We start from the raw sequence: 21,973 nt of genomic DNA, 5'->3' as shown, positions 1-21,973 counted from the left end.
GGTCCTGGGGGTTGAACTCAGATTGTCAGGCAGCCAGCATCTTCACTCTCTGGCCATCTTGCTTGCCCCTGATTCCAGGTTTTTGTTTTGATGTTTTGAGACAGGTCTCACTATGTAGGCCGGCTGACTTGAACTGTGTAGACTGTCCTAGTTGGCTTTTTGTTGCCTTAGTAAACCAAAAGCAACCTGGGGAGGAAAGGGGTTTGTTTTTTCATCTTGCTGCTTACAGTCCATCCTGAAGGAAAAGTCGGGACAAGAGCTGAAACGGGAGTGGAGGCAGGAACCTAAGCAGAGCCCTGGGAACACACTGTTTACAAGCTTCTCAGGGCTTGCTAGTCTGCCTTCTTGGACACTCAGGACCACCTTCCCAGGGGTGGCCACACAGTGAGCTAGGTCCTTCTACATCAACCATCAGTGCCAGGCGGTGGTGGCACACGCCTTTAATCCCAGCACTGGGGAGGCAGAGGCAGGCTGATCTCTGTGAGTTCGAGGCCAGCCTGGTCTACAGAGTGAGTGCCAGGAGAGGCTCCAAAGCTACACAGAGAAACTCTATCTTCAAAGAAAAAAGAAAGAAAAGGGAAAAGTTTCAGGGGCTGGAGACATGGCTGAGTAGTTAAGCACCGAGTGCTCTTCCTGAGGTCCTAAGTTCAGTTCTCAGCATTCATATGCTGATTCACAACCATCTATAAAATCCTCATGAAGTCCTATGCCTTCTTGTGTGCAGATGTACATGCAGACAAAACACCCATCTACATAAAATACACAGAGAAAATGCAGCTCAGGCTTACTCACAGGCCAATCCAATGGTGACATTTTCTCAATTGACATTCCCTCTTCCCTGATGACTCTGGTTTGATTCAGTTTTTAAATAAATAAATAAATAGCCAACACATAGACCAGGCTGGTCTCAAACTCACAAAGATCCACCTGCCTCTGCCTCTTCCTCTTGAGTGATGGGATTAAAGGCAAGTGCTGCCCTGCCCCTCTTTCAGGGTTTTGTTTGAGATGGATTTACTTCCTATGGATGAGTGTTCCGCTGCATGTACCTCTTTGCATCATGTGCGTGTTGGGAACACAAATGTGGGTTTTCTGGAAGAGCAACCAGTGCTCTTTACCCATGAGCCATCTCTCCAGCCCCCTCTTTCGGGTTTTTAATTACCATTAAAGGTCACATGGGGCTGGAGAGGTGGCTCAGTGATTAAATGTGCACTGCTTTTACTGGGAACCAGAGATTAGTTCTCCACGTGCACATGAAGCAGCTCCCAACTGCCCGTCACCCCAGCTCTGTGGGCTCTCACATCGTATTCTGGCTTCCGTGGTGACTACAGCACACACACACACAGAAGTCCATACATTATATATGTGTGTGTTCTCAACATTTATTATTTTTAATTATGAGTGTATGTTTTAATGTGTCTTAGATTATATGATAGAATGTTTCAAAGATTAAAAACAAGACTGAAGTCTGGAGCTTCTGCCATCATTAACCAAGAAGGTATTTAGTTCAAATGATTGTCTGATCATTTTCTCAAGATCAGTGGGGTGGGCAGCCCGGAACATTTGCCTCTCTGAGAACACAGTCTCAGCGCCTGAGGCAGGGCGGAAGGTCTACTGTGGCTGGAGCCAGAAGAGCAGTGGAAGGTTAAGTTTTCACCATTTGGGGAAACTGCCCCCTGTGGTGCCTGGGCAAAACTGGAATGACGTAGCCGTGTGCTTCCTTTGCTGTCACTGGGGCTACTGAGTTGACATTTTTATTGAATGTGTAAGCATCTTTCTTGCTGGCCCCCAGTTTTTGTTTTAGGAAAGTGACTGACTAGTTCTCTGAAAAAACCCCTCAGGACTCAGGAAGGCCATGGAAAACAAGTTCCTTAAAGGCTCTGTGGTGTGGTCTGTCGGCACCTGGGACGCTCACACCCTGCCAGGAGTCCAGAGGACAATGTTAAAAACACAAAAAGATAAAAAGAGGAAGTGGTCAGCATGAATGCAGGAAATACATTTTGCAACTGCAGCTTCATCTTAGAACCTAAAAGGGTTTAAAAATACTTTTTTTTTTTTTTTGGTTTTTCAAGATAAAGTTTCTTTGTGTAGCTTTGGCTGTTGTGAACCTCACTCTATAGACCAGGCTGGCCTCAAACTCCAAGATCTGCCTTTCTGTATCTCCTGAGGGCTGGTATCAAAGGCATGTGCCAAAACCAACCAGAAAAAAAAAATTATTTTTCCAACACAAAGTTTCCCTGATGCTTTTTTGAGATAGGACCTCACTATGCAGACCGCGCTGCACTGAAACTCACAGATCCTCCTGCCTCTGCCTCCCAAGGTCCTGAGACACACCCAGCTCAAATGCTTTCCGTTTAAAATGAGAAAGGTGTAGAAAATTGAAAGGGAAATCTAAGACATGGACGTTGTTCTTTTAGGAGTGGATCCATGTTCAAAAACACTATAAAAGCTACTTTGTTATCCTGTGTTTATCTTGGCCTATAAACAGGGGTCAGCGCTGTGGCCCTGTATTCCCTTCTAGAAGCAGACTAGTTGTGCAAAAACACCCAGTAAACCCAAAGCACCTCAGCTTCTGAGGGGGAGGAAGCGGTGCAGCCACACTGCCTGTATCCCTGCCTTACTAATGGGAAGACAGGAGGCAATTTACTTTATCTCTGAGGTTTCCTGTCCAAAGAATAAGATTATACATTTCAGAGGCTGGCTGAGGCCTCGGTGGCCTGTGCTGCATGGAAAGTGGTGGCCTAGCTCTGTCCACAGCTCCCAGGTCCACACTGTAGTTAGTCTGTCTTGTACTACAGAAGGATCCCACTCCTCAGTTCTTCTAGAGAGTCTTTGGGGTGTGCTGTGTGTGCAAGTATGCATACTTTTGTGCACCATGATGTGTGTGCCGTGGTTCTCATAGCGGTCAGAAGACAACTTTTGGGAGTCATTTCATTCCACTATAAATTTTGCAGATCAAACTCAAGTCATCCAAGCACTCTTACCTTCTGAACCATTTCACCAGCCCTATTTGTTTATTTGGTTGATTGATCTTTCAAGACAGGTTTTCACTAAACAGTCCTGACTGCCCTGGAACTGGCTCTGTAGACCAGGCTGGCCTTGAACTTAGAGATTTGCTTGCCTCTGGCTCCCGAGTGCTGGGATTAAAAGTGTGTGCCGCTGCCACCACCACCCAGCCTGTTTTTATTTTTTGAGAGCACATCTTGCTGCGTAGCCCAGGCTGCCCTCAAACTCACAGTCCTCCTACTTAGGCCATTTTAAAATTCCAGCATTTGGAATTACAGGAATGTGGCCGGCATGCGTGACTTTAATGTACTGTTAATCTAATGAATATATATGGTTTCAAAAAACATTGCAAGCATCTAGGCCTCTAACTTAGTATGTGTTGGTAGAGGAATGCATAACACCCATTGGATAGCAATGGATGTTCTCATGAGGATCCCAGTTAACAGAAAGGAGTTACGGACTGAGAACAGGAGTTGGCTGGATGTGGAACAGCAAACATTCCATGAGAATCACATGGCCTGTTAGTTTCATCATCTCTGTGACCAAATGCCTGGAAGAATCAGTAAAGGAAAGAAAAACTTTGCTCATGGTTCTAGAAGTTTCTCTCTGTCCTAGCAGGAAAGCATTACATCACAGAAGCCAGCAAAAAGAGGCAGTGCAAGAAAGACTCTTCTGAGACACACCTGCAGTGATCTGCTTCCTCTAGCCAGGCCTCACCCTATACATGCAGCCCACCCTCTCCCAGGAGTCTACTCAAAGCTGAGTCTACAGGAAGCTTAATCCACTGACTCTGTCAGAGCCCTCACAGACTCACCCAGGGGTGCTCCACTGACCTCATAGGTGTTTCTCAGTCCAATCAAGTTCATATTCAAGACTGACCTTGAAACCCAGGCTTGGGGTGTGATACCTTGTGTCAATACTCCTAGCACTGGAGAGGCTGAGGCAGGAGGATTGTGAGTATGAGGCCGATGTGTGCTCCATAATGAGTTGGAAGTCAGCAAGGGTTACATAGATTCTCAAAAACAACGACAGGTAAAATTTACAAAAAAACAAAAAAAAAAAGTGAGTTTGAGGCCAGCCTGATCTAAAAGAGCTAGTTCCAGGACAGGAACCAAAAAGCTACGGAGAAACCCTGTCACGAAAAATTGAAAAAAAAGAAAAAAAGAGCCAGGTGATGGTGCACACCTTTAATCCCAGCACTTGGAAGGCAGAGGCAGGCGGATCTCTGTGAGTTTCAGTTTGAGACCAGCCTGATCTACAAAGTAAGTTCCAGGACAGCCAGGGCTGTTACACAAAGAAACCCTGTCTTGGAAAAAAATATATATATATAAAATATGTAAATAAATAAACAAAAGAGCTTCAAATTTTGCTTATCTTTCAGTCTCTGGAATGGATGGTTCAGGGACTCGTGCTACATGTGTGTGCAGCTCCTCATGGTGTTGCACGGGCCTGTGCGTTTTCATACATTCATTATCATTGTCTTATTACTATTATTGTGAGGAGGTGACACGGTGACATGAAGAGTCACTTCTCTCCTTCCACCTTACTGTGGGTTCTGGGGAGCCAAGCTCTGTTTACAGGTCATGCGTGGAAGGAGGCTTTACGTGCTCAGCCCTCTCTCTGGCCCCGTTGTTTTCCTTGTCTCAGTATCTGAACTTTTGTGTAACTTTTATTTAATTAATTAAGTATGCATTGGTGTTTTGCCTGCATGTGTGTCTGTATGAGAGTATCCCTGGGATTACAGACAAGTGTGAGCTGCCTTGTGGGTGCTGAGAATCAAACCCAGGCCCCCTGGAAGAGCAGTCAGCGCTCTTAACCATTGAGCCGTCTCTCCAACCTCATAATCTTAATTATTCTACTAGCTCATTTATTGAGTTTTTAAGCTTCTGCAACTACTTTTTTCTTTTTTCTTTTTCTTTTTTTTTTTTTTTTTGATTTTTCGAGACAGGGTTTCTCCGTAGCTTTTTGTTGTTGTTGTTGTTTTTGTTTTTTGTTTTTCGAGACAGGGTTTCTCTGTGGCTTTGGAGCCTGTCCTGGAACTAGCTCTGTAGACCAGGCTGGTCTCGAACTCACAGAGATCCGCCTGCCTCTGCCTCCCGAGTGCTGGGATTAAAGGCGTGTGCCACCACCGCCCGGCTTTCTTTTTTCATTTCTAGAAGTTTCACTGGCACCTTCTTCAGACCTCCACTGATAACATATATTGTTATGACTTCTCTTCCTTTTTCTTTTCATTTTTTTTCTTTTGCTTTTTGCATCTTCTTGTTTTATATTTCTTTTAGACATTCTGATAGTCCAGGTTCTTGGAGTTACTGTTCTTCTCTGTGGTATTGAGTCTTGTGGTGGCCTGTTCCCTAGTACCTTTATAATCTTTCTAGAATGAATGTCTTTGACAGTGATTGCTTCTCCTCTGGATATATCAGCAAGAATATATCTATGCAGAATTTTCTGTCCCTCCAGCCAGTTCCCACGCAGAGACTTATTATTAATTATAAATGCTCAGCCAATAGCTTAGGCTTATTACAACTTAAATTAGCTCTTACAACTTAAATTAACCATATATCTTATCTATGTTCTACCATGTGACTCAGCACCTTTCCCCAACATGGCATGTTCATCTTGCTTCTCCCTGAGTCTCCTGGAGACGCTGCCCTTCTTTATCTCAGCTCTCTCCCTGTCCATAAAACCCACCTAACCTCTTTCTGCCTAGCTATTGGCCATTTAGTTCTTTATTAAACCAATGAGAGCAACACATCTTCCCAGTGTACAGAAAGATTATTCCACACGGGTATATATTGCTTCTGCCAGGCAACATACATTTATTTATTTATTATGTATACAATATTCTGTCTGTGTGTATGTCTGCAGGCCAGAAGAGGGCACCATACCTCATTACAGGTGGTTGTGAGCCACCATGTGGTTGCCGGGAATTGAACTCAGGACCTTTGGAAGAGCAGGCAATGCTCTTAACCACTGAACCATCTCTCCAGCCCCGCCAGGCAACTTTTTATGCTAAGTTGTGGACTTGGGCATTCTTTTCCAAACTTATTTTTTATTTATAATTTTATGCATGTGTGTGAGCCTGAGTGTGCATGTGACATGCCCAAGGAAACTAGAAACGAGTTTTGGATCCTCTTGGACTGAACTTACAGGCAGTGGTGAGTCACCATGTGGGTGCTGGGAACCAAACCTGGGGCCTCTGGAAAAGCAGTAAGTGCTCCTAACCACTGAACCACCTCAGGCTTGGCATTCTTACCTTCCATGGACAAGCTTAGGGGGTTTTTAGCAGACACTCTTCCCTATCTCCCCCATAGCCTGAGGTCTGTATGAGTTTCTTGGACATTTCTCTGGTCGATAGGACTCTTGTGAGGTACTGTGCAGCTTAGAGAAAGCAGACAGACCTAAGCAGATCACAGTGGATGAGCCTGTGGCCTCACGCTGCAGCCTTACTGCTGGCTCGACTGATAACATAGGTAAGGCTTTCCGCATTAAACTGTTGTCTTGAGAGGCTCACTCCGTGGCCCTGGCTGGCCTAGTACTCACTGTGTAGCCCAGAATGGCTTTAAACTTGGGGTCCCCCGGTCTCAGCCTTCTGAGCACTCGGCCTACAGGGTTGTGCTACCACCAGCTGAGTATCAAGCTTTCTTCCTTAGAGGTTTGCTGTGACCTGGACAGTAGCGGTCAATGGCTGCCCCAGGCAGTTCAGATTAACTTCAGAAATGAAGCAAAGGGCAGGGGAGATGGCTCAATTGGTAGCAAGCAGCAAGACCAGAGTTCAACCCCATAACCATGTTTGTTTGTTTGTTTGTTTGTTAAAATAAAAAAGCTGAGTGTGGTAGCATGCTTTTATAATCCCAGCTCTGGGGAGGGAGGGTTGGTCGGATGGTCCCTAGGGCTTGCTGGTCAGGCAGACTAGCCTAACTGATGAGACCTTCGATAAGAAAGAGAGTAAGTGGCTAGTGCCCGAGGAACACTCTGTCCTCCGCTCTCAAGTGCACACCCATGCACCTGTATTCCCTCCCACGCGTGTGCATGCACATACACTGAAAACAAGGGAAGTATGATGCTCTTGCTTCTGTGTGTAACAGGACTGTGTTCCTCTTCTAAAGCTACATTCACAAGTGATTGTCTCTACAGTAACCCTGAGGAACAATGCAGCATTATGTTAACCCTGCTGGCAGAGACTGGCAAAGCCCTAGACCTTCACCGTTAGCCAGGGCGTCCGTAGCCATGGGTGTCAGAACCCTGGGTGGAGCTGCTTGTTGAAAGCAGGGAGAGGAATGGTGATGCACAGCTTTGATCCCAGCACTCGGGAGGCAGAGGCTGGCACTGTCTGCATTTGAGGCCAGCTTGGTATCCAGGGAGAGTTCCCGGCCAGCCAGGGCTACACAGTGAGACTTCGGCTTCAAGCATCCACAATGAAACCTTACAGTCCACAGCAATGCCAATGTCTGAGGAACCAGGAAGCCCGGTCCCTCTTCATCTCAATGTGAGCTCCAACCAGGTTTATTTCTGCAGCCTCCTCTCTGGACACGGGATGGACCCGTCCACATGGCCTGCTGCCCACTCAACAGAAGTTGCTTTTCCCCTTGAGTTAACAGATATTTTGAATTCTACTTCGGGTAACTGGGGTGTAAGGCAACAGAAAGCCTTTTCTTAGCCCTGTTTAGCAAGTGAATGGCCACCGGATGGAGAGCCCGCTCTCATTTGTTATCTTTCAGTTTAGGGTTTGTTTTTTCTTTTCTTTTCTTTCCTTCTCCTTCTGTTTCAATGACTGTGCACCAGAGTAACCCGCAACCCCAGGGCTGGAACACTGTAAGACTGGGGGAGGAAGAAAAAAAAAACCTTCAGGAAATTGCTGGAATAGTTCAGACATATTTCTTTGGTTAACTTATTTTGAAGTTTTTCTGTTTTGTATTTTCACTGCCTTTATAATTTACCCCAGACAGGCTGAGTTGTTTTGGCAAGCCCTCGGCCTGGAAGTTTCCAGCAATGGCTCCCAGCGCTATGACTGAGTAGAAACTGTCAAATACGCTCTTAGTTTTGAAGTTGAAAATGGATTCTAGATCGACCCTTTGTTGGAAAAGATCAACAATACCACTGACATCACAACATGGCAGGACAAAGACTGGCTTCATCTCTTTTGTCCCCATCCCCCCCTTTTCCCTGTCCGCTTCGCAGAGCCCACGCTCCACTCCGAGGCAAGCCAGGCCTCTCCAGTCTCCTGTTGTCCAGCACTCAGTGTTAGAACCGGCATCGCTTACTCATGGAGACAAAAGTAGACGTCCCTTAATAATGCAATTAGGCTATACATACCGATCCATGCTGGTGGTACAGCTTTTAACCAACATATACGAGGTCCTAGGTTCGATCCCCAGTTGAGGGTGCACAGACTATACTTTAGATGCTGGAGAGATGGCTCAGTGGTTAAGGACACTTGCTGTTCTTGCAGAGAACCCAAGTTCATTTCCTGGCATCCACATCAGGAGGTTTCACAACCACCTGTAACTCCAGCTCCAGGGGCTCAGCCGCCCTCTTCTGTCTCCACAGACAGCTCTCTTTCTCTCTCTCTCTCTCTCTCTTTCTCTCTCTCTCTCTCTCTCTCTCTTTCTCTCTCTCTCTCTCTCTCTCTCACACACACACACACACACACACTTAAAAATAAATCTTAAAAACATACAGTTTTGAAGCCTTTAAAACATTATATAAAATTTTCATTTCTTTTCATTAAATATTATTTTCATCATTATTAGTATTGTTCTTGTTATTTTGAGGCAGGGTTTCCCCATGCAGCTGTGGTTGGCCTGAAACTCACTGTGTAGACTAAGCTGGCCTCGAACTCACAGAGATCCTCTTGCTTCTGCTTCCTGCGTGCAGGAAGGTGTGTGCCATGATACCGGACCTACATTATTATTTTTTAGCCAGTTTGTAATCTGTCCATCAAGGGTGAACAATCAAAACACTGGGCATTGGGTTCCATTTATCTGTTTATTGGCATGAGGACTGAACCTAATGCCTTGTGCGTGCTAGGCAGGCATTGAGTCACATCCCAGCCCCACTTCCGAGTTATCATTTCAAATTATTAGCTGGTGAACAGTGCCAGTGCACTCGTTAGCTCTTTAATTTCCTTTTTGTCTGTTTGTATTTGTCGTTTGTTTGTTTGTGGAAACAAAGTCTCACTCAGCCTCCCAAATGCTGGATGACAGGTGTTCATCACTTTATGCGTGGTTTGCAGGATACCTCTTAGGAACCTTTAAAAATTTTCAGGTCTCGAAATTCCAGGTCATCCTCAGCCACACAAGGAACTGAAGGCCAGCCTAGGCTTCCAGGGAGCTTACTTGAAAAATGAAAGATAAATAAATGAGCAAACACATCCAGTCAGGCGGTGGTAGTGCACACCTTTAATCCCAGCACTTGGAGACAGAGGCAGGAGGATCTCTGTGAGTTCGAGGCCAGCCTGGTCTACAGAATGAGTGCAAGAGCAGGCTCCAAAGCTACACAGAGAAACCCTGTCTCAATAAATCAAAATAAATAAGTAAATAAATAATAAATAAATAAAATGGCTTCACTAGGATGTGTTCACAGGTGTAAAGTTGCTTGCGGGCTGGAAGCTGGGCTAGTCATTCTGGCCAAGCCCCGACACATTGGCAAGTCTAGAGAAGTCTTACGTTATTGGTTAGAGTTTCCTGGGTTCCTCTGTGGGTTTGCATCTTCTGATGTAAAAGTGGCTAGAAAATAGGTAATACCATGGGGTTTTTTTGTTTTGTTTTGTTTGGTTTGGTTTTGGTTTTTGGAGACAGGGTTTCTCTGTAGCTTTGGAGCCTGTCCTGGCACTCACTCTGTAGACCAGGCTGACCTCAAACTCATAGAGTTCTACCTGTTTCTGCCGCCAAGTGCTGGGATTAAAGGTGTGCGCCACCACCTTCTGCCTCCCATGCTATGTTATTACTATCCCATTACACTATTGCTATCTGGTGGCCTGTATGTCCTGTTCTCTTCAGGCAGGCTCTCAGAGGTGGAGGGGGGCTGGGTGTAGGGGTGGGGGGTCTGGCAGGCAGGCTCTCGGCGGGGGAGGGGGTGGTTGAGCAGAAATGTTCTACTTTATAAACTACACAAACTGTAAGTCTGATGTTGGACATGGTGACTGTATTCCCAACACTCAGGAGACCCAGCCTGGAGGATTGTATGAATTTGAGGCCAGTCTGGGCTACATAGACAGTTCCAGGCTAGCTTGAGTTATAATATGAAACCCTATCTCAACAAAACAAAACAGATAAAAACAAAACCTGTAAACTTAAATTATTTTAAGCAAACAGATTTTTTTTCTTGTTACTTTGATCATCCCAAGAGAAAGAACGCAGGGTGGAGAAAGGCTAACTAACCCCGACTGTTAAATTCCTGAGTTTACCTTTCTCTTGGCACAAAGAGTTCAAGGTGGGACCAGAATCCAGAGGCCCTGCTGGGTTCCCTCAGTGCCTACCCTGCAGCAGTGAGATCAAGCCCATCTGCCAGTCCCAGGAGCTGGGACAGACTGCGGGGCATTGCAGAGTCTTAGAAGCCCGTGTGGATGCACCGTGGTGCCCTCACTGAGGAGGGGGAATGAGTTCAAGGCCAGCCTGGTCTACTTAGTAAAACCCTGCCTTAAAAGCAACCTAATAGTATTAAATCTCACCACTCACGTGCTAATCTGTTAGTATCTCAAAAGCCATTCAAATGAGTTTCTCAGTACACCCTGCCTTCTTGGCCAATGATGGAGGGCACGGGGCCCACACTGTCATTTTCTCCTTCATGTTCTGAACCCTAAGCAAAGAAATTCACGTTGAATTAACCAGGTGGTAGCCACTCCTTTCGAACAATATGAGATGAGCTGACCAAATGGAGGACAGCCACCTTGTCCTTAGCATGTTGGAGCACGGGGCTGCATGCTCTTTCCCACTACCAATGGCCCTGGAACCCTTTAAACCGAAGGATCTACTGCCCCACAGAAGCCAGTGTGGACACAGTAAGAAGTGAACACATAGGGGTCTGGACAGACAGCTCCGTGGTTAGGAGCACCGGCTGCTTTTGCCAAGGACCCAGGTTCAGTTAGTTCCCAGCAGCAGCGTGGCAGCTGACAACTGTCTGTGACCCCAGGGGACCTGACGACTTTCTGACCCACAGACATAACTAATAGACATGCGCACAGCCACACAGGTGGGCTAAAACACATGCCCATTAAGTTATAAAAAAAAGATATTTACCAATTTTTTTTTATTAAAAAACTGAAGCGACGGCCAGTTGGTGGTGATGCGTGCCTTTAATTCCAGCACTCTGGAGGCAGAGACAGGTGGATCTCTTGATAGTTCAAGGCCAGCCTGTTCTATCCAGGACAGTCAGGAGTGTTACACAGAGAAATCCTGTCTCAGTCAAAAGTGAAGCCGTGCACAGCAGGGTCCACACCTGGGCTGGGCCCATTTGGGTTTGCTTGGGGAGATTCCTCGGGGTTTCTCAAAGGAATTATGAAGTGAAGATTTAATTTTTCTGACAACATCCAGATGAGACTCATTCAGGCGTGTCCATGACTTACATCCTTGGGCATTGTGGGCCTTTGAATTGTGTAGATCTTTACCTTCTGAAACTCTGGTTCATTCTCACACACACCACATACCACATACCCATACATCACATACATGCAAACACACATACACACACACACATACCACATACCCATACATCACATACATGCAAACACACACTCACACACACACATACACACCACTTACCACATACCCATACATCACATACATGCAAACACACATACACTCACACACATACACACCACTTACCACATACCCATACATCACATACATGCAAACACACACTCACACACACACATACACACCACTTACCACATACTCATAGATCACATACATGCGCACACACACACATACACCACACTACACTATATACCACACACACACATGGAACCCCTCTGTGTGTCCTTGAACTACAGTGACCTTATTTGTAAGGTATTCTTAGAAGCTTTAAATGACTAGCCAGTGGTGTTGGTGGGTAGGAGGGGAAATTTGGGCCTCTGAGAAAACCGTGGCCTTTCTTTTTCTTTTCTTTAAGTTTTAGGTTTTAGCCGGGCGGTGGTGGCGCACGCCTTTAATCCCAGCACTCGGGAGGCAGAGGCAGGCGGATCTCTGTGAGTTTGAGACCAGCCTGGTCTACAAGAGCTAGTTCCAGGACAGGCTCCAAAGCCACAGAGAAACCCTGTCTCGAAAAACCACAAAAAAAAAAAAAGTTTTAGGATTTAGTTTTTTTGAGACGCGGACTATCTATTTAGTCCTGACTTTCCTGGAGCTTGCGATGTAGGCCAGGCTGACCTCAAATTTACAAGCGATCTTCCTTTCTTTGCCTCCCAGTGCTGGGATTAAAGATGTGTGTGTGTCACCAAGCCCCACTTACCCGGGGCTATTTTCACACAAGTTTACCAAGAGGTGAGAAGCCCGCTGCCTGCCTTAGGTGGCAGGAGATGCTTGTCTTGAGACTTCCCTTCAGTTGCTGCGGGTTTCCTGTCTGCTTCCTCGTGGACACCTGGGGCTCTGAGCTGTTCTATCATCACAGCTGCCCCGGGAAGGACACCAGAACTGTTAGGCGTTAATAAGCTCCAAAAGCAATTACATGGCTGGACTGAAACATTATGAGGAGGCGCTGAGGGAAGAGGGGTCCAGCAGCTTGCCTCAGACACTGGGGGAGGGGGGCTGAGGGAAGAGGGGTCCAGCAGCTTGCCTCAGACACGGGGTGGGGGGCTGAGGGAAGAGGGGTCCAGCAGCTTGCCTCAGACACGGGGTGGGGGGGTGGGGGAAGAGGGGTCCAGCAGCTTGCCTCAGACACTGGGGGAGGGGGGCTGAGGGAAGAGGGGTCCAGCAGCTTGCCTCAGACACGGGATGGGGGGTATAGGGGAGGGGTGCTGAGGGGGGAACCACAGCTCTTAGCAGTTAAATTGCCATGAGTGGATTTATCTTCTGGGCGTGTTTGTGTGTACATGTGTGTGTATGCATGTGTGTGTGCGTGTACATGTATACATGTTTGGACATTCACACATACATATTCTGCCAAAAGATATTCCATCTGTTTTAAGACCATTTCTCTGAAATAAACAGGCAACTATTTTATCTGACAGTTATGTTCTGTGTGGAGTGGGATTCCCTCCCCTCGCCTCTCCTCCCTTCCCCTCACACCTCTTTCCCTCCCCTCCACTCCTTTCCTCCCCCTCCTCTCCACTCTGAGACCTTCCAAGGAAGGTCTCTGAATGAAGTAGAGTTATTTTAGAAGTTTTAGTCTACATGGGAACCCCCTTTAAAATGTTCACGGCAGTGGTAACTGAGGCGTTGGAAGCCTTGGCAGATGGAAGGCAGGCAGGGGCGCGGCTGTTTTCACAGATCACTGTTGTCTGCTATGAGGGGGCGGATTTTTGGAGGTAGCAAGGGATGAATGTCACAGAGACTCGGTTAGTGCACTTGGTGGGGGACTGTCAGAGCGGAAGGAAGAGCATATGGCCAGGACATGAGCTGCCAGGCTGCCGGAGGAGGGGGAGAATGTGGTGGCTAAAACGCAGCCTGGCTAGCTGAGAGGAGTCCATACCTTACAGAATCACAGAGCCTCAGGTAATAAGGAAACGCCTGGGAATACTGGGTGATGCTTGTTCATGAGCAGGGAAGGAAATAAAGGAAGACACCGGGTACCGTCCCCTTGGCTCGCCAACAGGAGCGAAATGTGTGGAGGAGCTGGGACTCAGGCTGGAGAGATGAGCTGGGCTGTGGGTCTGATACCCCAAAACTGACTCTAAAGAGCACTGGCTGCTCGTTTAGAGGACCCAGGTCCGATTCACAACACCCACATGGTGGCTCACAGCCATCTATGACTCCAGCTCCAGAGATCCAGTGTCTCTGACCTCCTTGGACTGCAGCCCACATATAGGGCATAGATATACATGCAGACTAGACAGCCATATATGTTTAAAAGAGAACTTTACCTGAGGGCCCTGAGATGACTTAGTGGGTAAGGGTGTTTGCTACCAAGCCTGATGACCTGAGTGTGATATAATCCACATGGTGAAAGGAGAGAACCAACTCCCACAAGTTCTCTGACCTCCACATGTGTGCCATGCCATATGTACATATATATACATGATACACACACACTCATCTACAAAATGAATAAATGTTAAAAATCAGGAGGCATCTGTACTGGACTGTCTTTGGGGTACTGACAGGATATGTCTTCAGCTGCAGCCACTAAGGGAACCAATGTTGTAATTTAAAAAACAAAAGCAGCCTGAAAGAGAAAGATGCAATGCAGAGAGAGCTCATGTGGAGGGTTTTTGTTTTGTTTTTGCTTTTCAAGACAGGGTTTCTCTGTAGCTTTGGTGCCTGTCCTGGAACTAGTTCCTGTAGACCAGGCTGGCCTTGAACTCACAGAGATCCTCCTGCCTCTGCCTCCCAAGTGCTGGGATTAAAGATGTGTGCCACCATGCCTAGCCTAAGAAGTCATTTTCCAATGCACTTGCTACTGTGAACTGTGTGAAGTGGCCTGGGCCCTGGTATGCCATTGTAGGCTTTTATTTATTCTGGGTAAATCGGATGTTCTTGTTTTTGCCCCAAGGCGCGGCAGCAAGCTCAATTACGTCACCAAATGGCAGAGGACAGCAAAGCCGATTACTCCTCTATCCTGCAGAGATTCAACCAGGAGCAGTGGGAATACTACCACACCCACATTCCCAACATCTTCCAGGTAAGCCTCCACAGTTGCTTCTCATGTGACAGGGCCTCACTCTGCAGCTCAGGCTGGCCTGGAGGTCACTGTGTCTCTGCAGCTCAGGCTGACCTGGAGGTCACTGCTTACCTAGGCTGACAGTCACCTGCATGAGCCTCCTGAGTCCTGGCCTCGTGTGCACACCTAGCTTCCCAAATGTCCACTTAGTCATTTACTGGGAGTGGGTGCACATGTATGTGTGTGGAGGCCAGAGGTACACTTGGGTATCTGTGTGTCACATGAATGCCTAGTGCCCCTGGAGATCAGAAGAGGGCCTTGGGTCCCCTCGGACTGGAGTTCCAGATGATTGTGAGTGGACATGTGGGTGCTGGGAATCGAACCTAGGTCCTCTGCAAGAGCAGACAGTGCTCTTAATTGCTGAACCACCTCTCCACTCTCCCACCCTTTTATGTGAGTCTGGGTCTCTCAGTGACAGGCTGCAGAGATGGCTCTATATTAAAAACGCTTGCTGCTCTTGTACAAGATTGAAGTTTGGTTCCCAGAACCCACATTGCCTGCAACTCCAGTTCCAGGTGGTCCGCCATCCTCTTTTGGCCTCCATAGGCACCTCTGTGAACATCTGCACACACATGGTATATATAAACTCACACAGACATACACATAAAATTAATAAATAAGTTTTTTTTTAAAGATTTACTTACTTATTTTGTGTATACAAGTGCTCTATCTGCAGGCACACCTGCACAACCAGAAGAGGGTATCTGATCTCACTACAGATGGTTGAGAGCCACCATGTGGTTGCTGGGAGTTGAACTCAGGACCTCTGGAAGAACAGCCAGTGCTCTTAACCTCTGAGCCATCTCTCCAGCAAATGCATTAGAATATGCTGGCTGGCCAGCAAGCCCATGGAGTCTCCTGATTTTATTTCCCCAGCACAGGGCTTACAGATTCACTCCATCACACTCAGCTTTTTATATGGGTTCTGGGGATCGAACTCGGGTCCTCATGCTTGTGCAGCAAGCCCCTTATCTAGTGAACCATCCCCCAACCCCCACTGAGCTCTTTCCCATGGCATGTAGATCAAGCGATGGCCAGCAATAAGAATGAAGCATATTGCTAACTTGGGGTTCATTGGTTGCCTGTGTAGACGTCCTGGGTCTTCACTGTGCCTGCGTTTTTTTGCAGGGGTTGCTATCTTATGACCATGCCTCTTAGAAGACAGCTTCCTTTTTAAAGGACACTTGGCTGCAAGAAATACCAGCTTAGCTTTAGGAGACAAAGCGGCAGTCAGAGCTGTGCGATTCGAACAAACAAGCATTGTTTCCTTTGAATTGTTCTCTTTTTTTAAGACTCTCTGTGTGTGCACACATTATTTATTATTTATTTATTTATTTGAGACAGAGTCTCACTATGGACCTCTGTCTGCCCTGGAACTCACTCTGTAGACCAGGCTGGTCTTGAACTCAGAGATCCGCCTGCCTGTCTCCTGAGTGCTGGGATTAAAGGCATGTACTACCATACCCAGCCACCTTAGCTTTTGGAAGCAGATTCTCTCTGCTGATCTGGAGCTTCCCGTGTGGCTGGGCTGGCCAGCAGCCCACTCTAGAGATCATTTGTCTGTCTCTACAGCGATGGTCTCACTATTGTACACCACCCCACCCAACCCTGGCAGTTTTACATGATTAGAGGAGGTTAGATTCAGGTCCTTGATTGTGTGGCAAACACATTACCAACTGAGCCATCTCCCCAAACACCTGGATCATTTCTTTGGCTGCCTTAAGTGGTCAAAATGATATGAAAGATATGCATGATAGATGCAGCTCTCTATAGAACCCTGGTTTGTCACGCCTATGCCTGACCTTCCTTCCCCAACATGACAGGCAGTAAAAATACATGCACACATACATACAGACAGACAGACAGACAGACGGACCTATATTCCTGTTTGGAGAATTTTGCCTGGTTTTTGAGACAGAATCTTGCTGTGTAGCTCAGGCTGGCCTTAAACTAGTAATCCTCCTGCCTTAGCCTCTAGAATCCTAGGGTTACAGTTGTGTTTACACCATGCCTGGCTCCCCACTTGGGGAACCGTTTATGATTTGAGTTTCAAATGTGGAAAAGCCAAGGCAACTGATTGAAGCAACTCCCCTAGTTGGATCTGATTGGTTCTCATTTCCCCGTGCCACCAATGAGCCTCCGAGGACAGAGCGCTGGTTCTAGCTCAGCCTGGATTGCATTGAGATGGTTACCAAAATGTTTTTGTAAAAGAGCATGGGGGGTCGTGAGTTGCTGAGGCTGTTTATAATAAAGCTGGGTGTGGGGTATGCTCTCTAATGAAACCCTAGCACTTGGGAAGTAGAGGCAAGAGGTCAGGAGGCAAAGCCAGCCTAGGCTGCATGAAACCCTGCCTCAAAACAACAAAATAATCAATAATGTCATAAAGCCCCTGTGGTGGGGTCTATAGTCACTGTCATTGTCACTGGGGTAAATTCGCACAAGGCCAGATTCAGGATGGAAGGGTTTATCGGCTCATAGCTGAGCGTACAGAGCATGGTGGCGGGGACATCATGACAGCAGGAGGAGGCCGGCCACATGGGAAGCGAGGGATGATGGATGTTAGTGCTCAGCTCACTTGAATTTCCTATATATTTATTTTATATGTGTAAGTGCAGCGCCTGCACTACTGGACGGTTCGCGAGCTGGGACCTAAGCTGGAGACTTAAAGACGCACAGACAGACAGACAGAGACACGGGTCATCCTTGATACAGCGTGCCAAGTTTATTGTGCTCCAGGGAAGGTTATACCGGAATCCTTAACTGATAGCCATGCCCCAGCTCTTGGGAATCTTTCAGCTGCAGGCCTCACCAGAACCCGCTCCCCTGCCGTCAGGGTCTTGTGCTCAGAGCAGCTGCAGGCACAGGTGTTTTGCTCAGTTCACTCCAGCAGGCAAAGGGTCTGAGACAGGCAAAGAAAGTCAAGGGAGCAGGGGTCTGCAGCCCCCAACATGTAAATGTTTTGTCTACATGCGTGTCTGCACAGCACATGTGCAGTTCCTGCGGGAGCCAGAAAAGAGCTTTGAGTCCCCTAGTCCCAGGGTTACAGAGGGTTGTGAGTCCCCATTGGGTGCTGGGAATCAAACTCAGGTCCTCTGAAAGAGCAACCAGTGCTCTTAACCCCTGAACCATCTCTCTGGTCCCCTCTCCTTATCTATAAAAAAAAATTGTTTTACACTTGATTTGCTTGCTCTGTGGTTCTGGTGGGTTAGGTGCTTGTACCACAGTGCACACAGTGGCCAGAGAACATTCTGTTTTCTCCTTGCTAAGCAAGTTCCAGGGTTTGAATTTGGGTTATCGAGCTTGGAGGCAAGAACCTAGGCCTGCTAAGGTATCTTAAGGATCTGATTTTCTTTCCAGTCTAGAACTCCAAGCACAATGAATTATAGTTATACCTACAGTGGGGTGGGGGTGTCATCTCACATCAATTAAACTATTTAAGAAAATTCTTCATAAAGAGACATGCCCATATTCAGTGATTGTGGGTCCTGCCAATTAAAATCGATGTTACATATCACAGGAGTCCTGCTGCAATTGCAGTGCGGTTGTTCGAAGGGCTGACTATGCATCCCAGCTGTTCACTGAGCACAGCACAGCCGGTCTATGATGGTACACTAAACCCGGTTATTCAGACTCCAGTCTGTTCCCCTCGGTATTTGCAGAGTCACAACATCACCCCCAAACAACTTCCCCGATTAGTAGACCATTTTAGACATGCTCCAATTTCTGCAGAAAATCCAAGAGATGGAAGAAAGGCGGATCGTGCGCATCGGAGAGTCCATGAAGACGTACGCGGAGGTGGATCGGCAGGTGATACCCATCATCGGGAAATGCCTGGACGGGATAGTGAAGGCGGCTGAGTCTATCGACCAGAAAAATGTAAGTGTAGTCACTAGGCTTCTCATGGTTCCATCACCTCTCTCCTTGTCCCTCCAACACCACCTCAGGCATTGACCCTGGGGCAAGGAGCTGCCACGGGTGGGGCTGCTGAATGTGGTCACTATACTTTTGCGCCTGAAAGCCCTTTTATGAGCCCTCAGTGTTTGGATTTAGTTCCCCGGTCCTTTTGTGCAAAACACTCAGGGTTGTCACTGAATTAAATGGATTTTTTTTCTTTTTCTTTTTTTATTGAAAGAAAAAAAAAATTCCCGCCTCCTCCCAGCCTTCCATTTCCCTCCCTCTCCTCCCACTCCTCTCCCCCTCCCCCCACTCCTCTCCCCCTCCCTCTCCAGTCCGAAGAGCAGTCAGGGTTCCCTGCCCTGTGGAAAGTCCAAGGTTCTCCCCCCTCTGTCCATGTCTAGGAAGGTGAACATCCAAACTGGCTAGGCTCCCACACAGCCAGAACATGAAGTAGGATCAAAACCCAGTGCCAGGGGGCTGGAGAGATGGCTCAGCGGTTGAGAGCACTGACTGCTCTTCCAGAGGACCCGGGTTCGATTCCCAGCACCCACATGGCAGCTCAAAACTATCTGAAAATGCAGTTCCATGAGATCTGACACCTTCACACCAACGAATATAATAAAGTTAAATTTAAAAAAAAAGTAAAAAAAATTATAAAATGAATAAGAAGCATATTTAAAAAAAAAAACCCAGTGCCATTGTCTTTGGCTTCTCATCAGCCCTCATTGTCTGCCATGTTCAAAGAGTCCAGTTTTATCCCATGCTTTTTCAGTCACAGTCCAGCTGGCCTTGGTGAGCTCCCAATAGATTAGCCCCACTGTCTCAGTGGGTGGGTGCACCCCTCGTGGTCCTGACTTCCTTGCTCATGTTCTCCCTCCTTCTGCTCCTCATTGGGACCTTGGGAGCTCAGTCCAATGCTCCAGTGTGGGTCTCTGTCTCTATCTCCATCCATCGCCAGATGAAATGGATTTCTGGAAAGAGACAAAGCTCGTTAGGGCACCAGCAGCCCAGCTGCTTGCTGAGTGTGCAATGTTTGTCACTAGATGCTGGTAGCATCCCCTCACTGGGACAGTTAGTGCTTTATGATGTTTTACTTTTGTTTTGGGGGGGAATCCTGCTACCCAGCTCCCAAATAAATCGCACATGAAGGCTTATTCTTACTTATGAGTGTCCAGTCTTAGCTTGGGTTGTTCCTAGCCAACTGTTTGTTTCGTTTTTTGAGACAGGGTTTCTCTGTAGCTTTGGAGCCTGTCCTGACACTCGCGTTGTAGACCAGGCTGGCCTCGAACTCACAGAGATCCACCTGCCTCTGCTTCTCAAGTGCTGGGATTAAAGGTGTGCGCCACCACCGCCCGGCTAGCCAACTGTTCTTAAATTAACTCATCTACCTTTTCCCTCCGGGCTTTTGTCTTTATTTCTGTATACCTTTCTTTATTTCTTACTCCATGACTGGCTGGGTGGCTGACCCCTGATGTCCTCCTTTCTTTGTTCTCTTACTCCTCATTCCTTCTTTCTCCTGTTTATCCTCTCTGCCTGCCAGCCCCGCCTCTCTTTGCCTCTGCCTCACTATTGGCTGTTCAGCTCTTTCTTAGACCATCAGGTGTTTTAGACAGGCAAAGAATCACAGCTTCACAGAGTTAAACAAATGCGGCATAAACAAAAGTCACATACCTGAAAATAGTATTCCCCAGCAGGTCAATATCACTTTCAGATGTTGCCGAAAGTCCCCTGGGCCAAACAGTGCTTCGTTTAAAGTCCCCGCTCAGTTCCCCCTTTCCACTCTTTTATTACCTCTGTAGAGAGTTCTGTCAGTCTGGTGTGTGCAGCTGCCTCAGAGTGTTTTAAATGGCAGCTGTTTGCAGAAGCGTCCCTGGCCACGGTGCTTTTGTGGCGCTGTTTTTGTGTGTAGAGTTGTGATTATAACTTTCCTTGCCTCCCACTGGAGACGTGCTAGCTTTCGGCCTCCTTCCCAGACCTCAGCCAAGTTTATGAGAAACAATTATCCATGCTCCAAAGTGAACAGCATCGTCCCTGCCTCCAGCTACATCCTACAGGCAAGCTCCCGTACCTTGAGCTGGAAATGTTTTTGTCATTGGTTTTAGATCTCTCAAAAAAAAAAATTTTACAAGTCTCGATCAAGCTTCCTTTAATCACTCTGTTTAAAGGCAGAGCATCATGGGAGGTTGATGGCGATGTGGAAAGCACCTTTGGCTCTCGCCTGGGGGCACAGATTTATGAGTTTATCTAGTAAGGGACACACTGCTGAGAGGGGGGAAAACCCAGTATCAGCAGGGTTTTCTTGGATTGGCCTCTGCGCTCTGGTGTTGATTGGTTGTCCACGCGTATGATTGCAGGACTCGCAGCTGGTCGTAGAAGCCTACAAGTCAGGGTTCGAGCCTCCTGGAGACATTGAATTCGAAGACTACACCCAGCCGATGAAACGCACGGTGTCAGAAAACAGCCTCTCGAGCTCAAAAGAAGGCAAGCCAGAGCTCAAGTTTGGCGGCAAGTCCAGAGGCAAGCTGTGGCCATTCATAAAGAAAAACAAGGTACTGGCCGTTCGGACCCTGAGCGGGCTGAGGCAACCAGGAGCAGAGGCTCGGAGTTTATCTTTTGGTCTTAATCAAGCTAAGCTCTCTCCTTGCAGAAAGCGAGAGAGAGCAGTTAGCGTGCTGCGTTCATTCCACGATGCAAACGATCTCTTTTCTGGTGGTGGTGTCTTTGCCATGGCCTCTGTCTTATTACAGATGTGTTGTCACCTGGACGGGTCAGCCACACTAACATCACTGACCTCATAGCCCTTCACCCACCCCTTATCCTCCCAGATGTGGGGCACCTCTGCCGGGAGCAAGGGGGATGCCCCATCTAATCAAGCTTGCCAGCCTGGGCTCGGTTTTGAATCCATGTTAACCTCTGTCTCCATGAACATTTTCCCATTTTCTTTCCGTAGCGTGGTATGTAGGTGCATGACAGCGCTAACCCGGTGACCTAAAACGGGATGGAGGTGGCATTACTGCATTAACCTTAGGTCAGACTGTGTCTGAGTTTCCCAGGACAGGACTGTCCCGTGGCTGTTTTTCGAAACCTCAGTAATTTAGACCCTTTCCCCGCCCCCTCACCGAGCTGTGTTAGTTTAGGTGCGGAAAATGTTTTACCCCTCTGGCTTAAACTGGTTTTGGAATGACTAACGAGAGCCTTAGCTTGCATGTGGCTGTCTGCATGAGCTTTGGGTCACGAAGGTTCTGCTGTCCTGTCGCGT

The 21,973-nt window shown here is 47.4% G+C and overlaps 1 protein-coding gene across 22 annotated transcripts in view; it reads left to right on the top strand.

The window, feature by feature from the left end:
- The window catches only part of Fnbp1 (formin binding protein 1), a 125,786-nt gene that overhangs the window by 74,980 nt on the left and 28,833 nt on the right, over window positions 1–21,973 (top strand). For all 22 annotated transcript variants that reach the window (XM_075985755.1, XM_075985766.1, XM_075985759.1 and 19 more), the window contains exons 7-9: window positions 14,650–14,778; window positions 18,547–18,693; window positions 21,069–21,263. In XM_075985755.1, the coding sequence (XP_075841870.1) occupies window positions 14,650–14,778; window positions 18,547–18,693; window positions 21,069–21,263 (471 nt within the window). The remainder of the gene's footprint in view (window positions 1–14,649; window positions 14,779–18,546; window positions 18,694–21,068; window positions 21,264–21,973) is intronic.

The sequence above is a fragment of the Microtus pennsylvanicus genome, chromosome 9 (genome assembly GCF_037038515.1).
Source record: "Microtus pennsylvanicus isolate mMicPen1 chromosome 9, mMicPen1.hap1, whole genome shotgun sequence".
Taxonomy (NCBI): domain Eukaryota; kingdom Metazoa; phylum Chordata; class Mammalia; order Rodentia; family Cricetidae; genus Microtus; species Microtus pennsylvanicus.
Note: the sequence above shows the minus strand (reverse complement) of the source record. Positions and strands in the feature narration are given on the sequence as shown.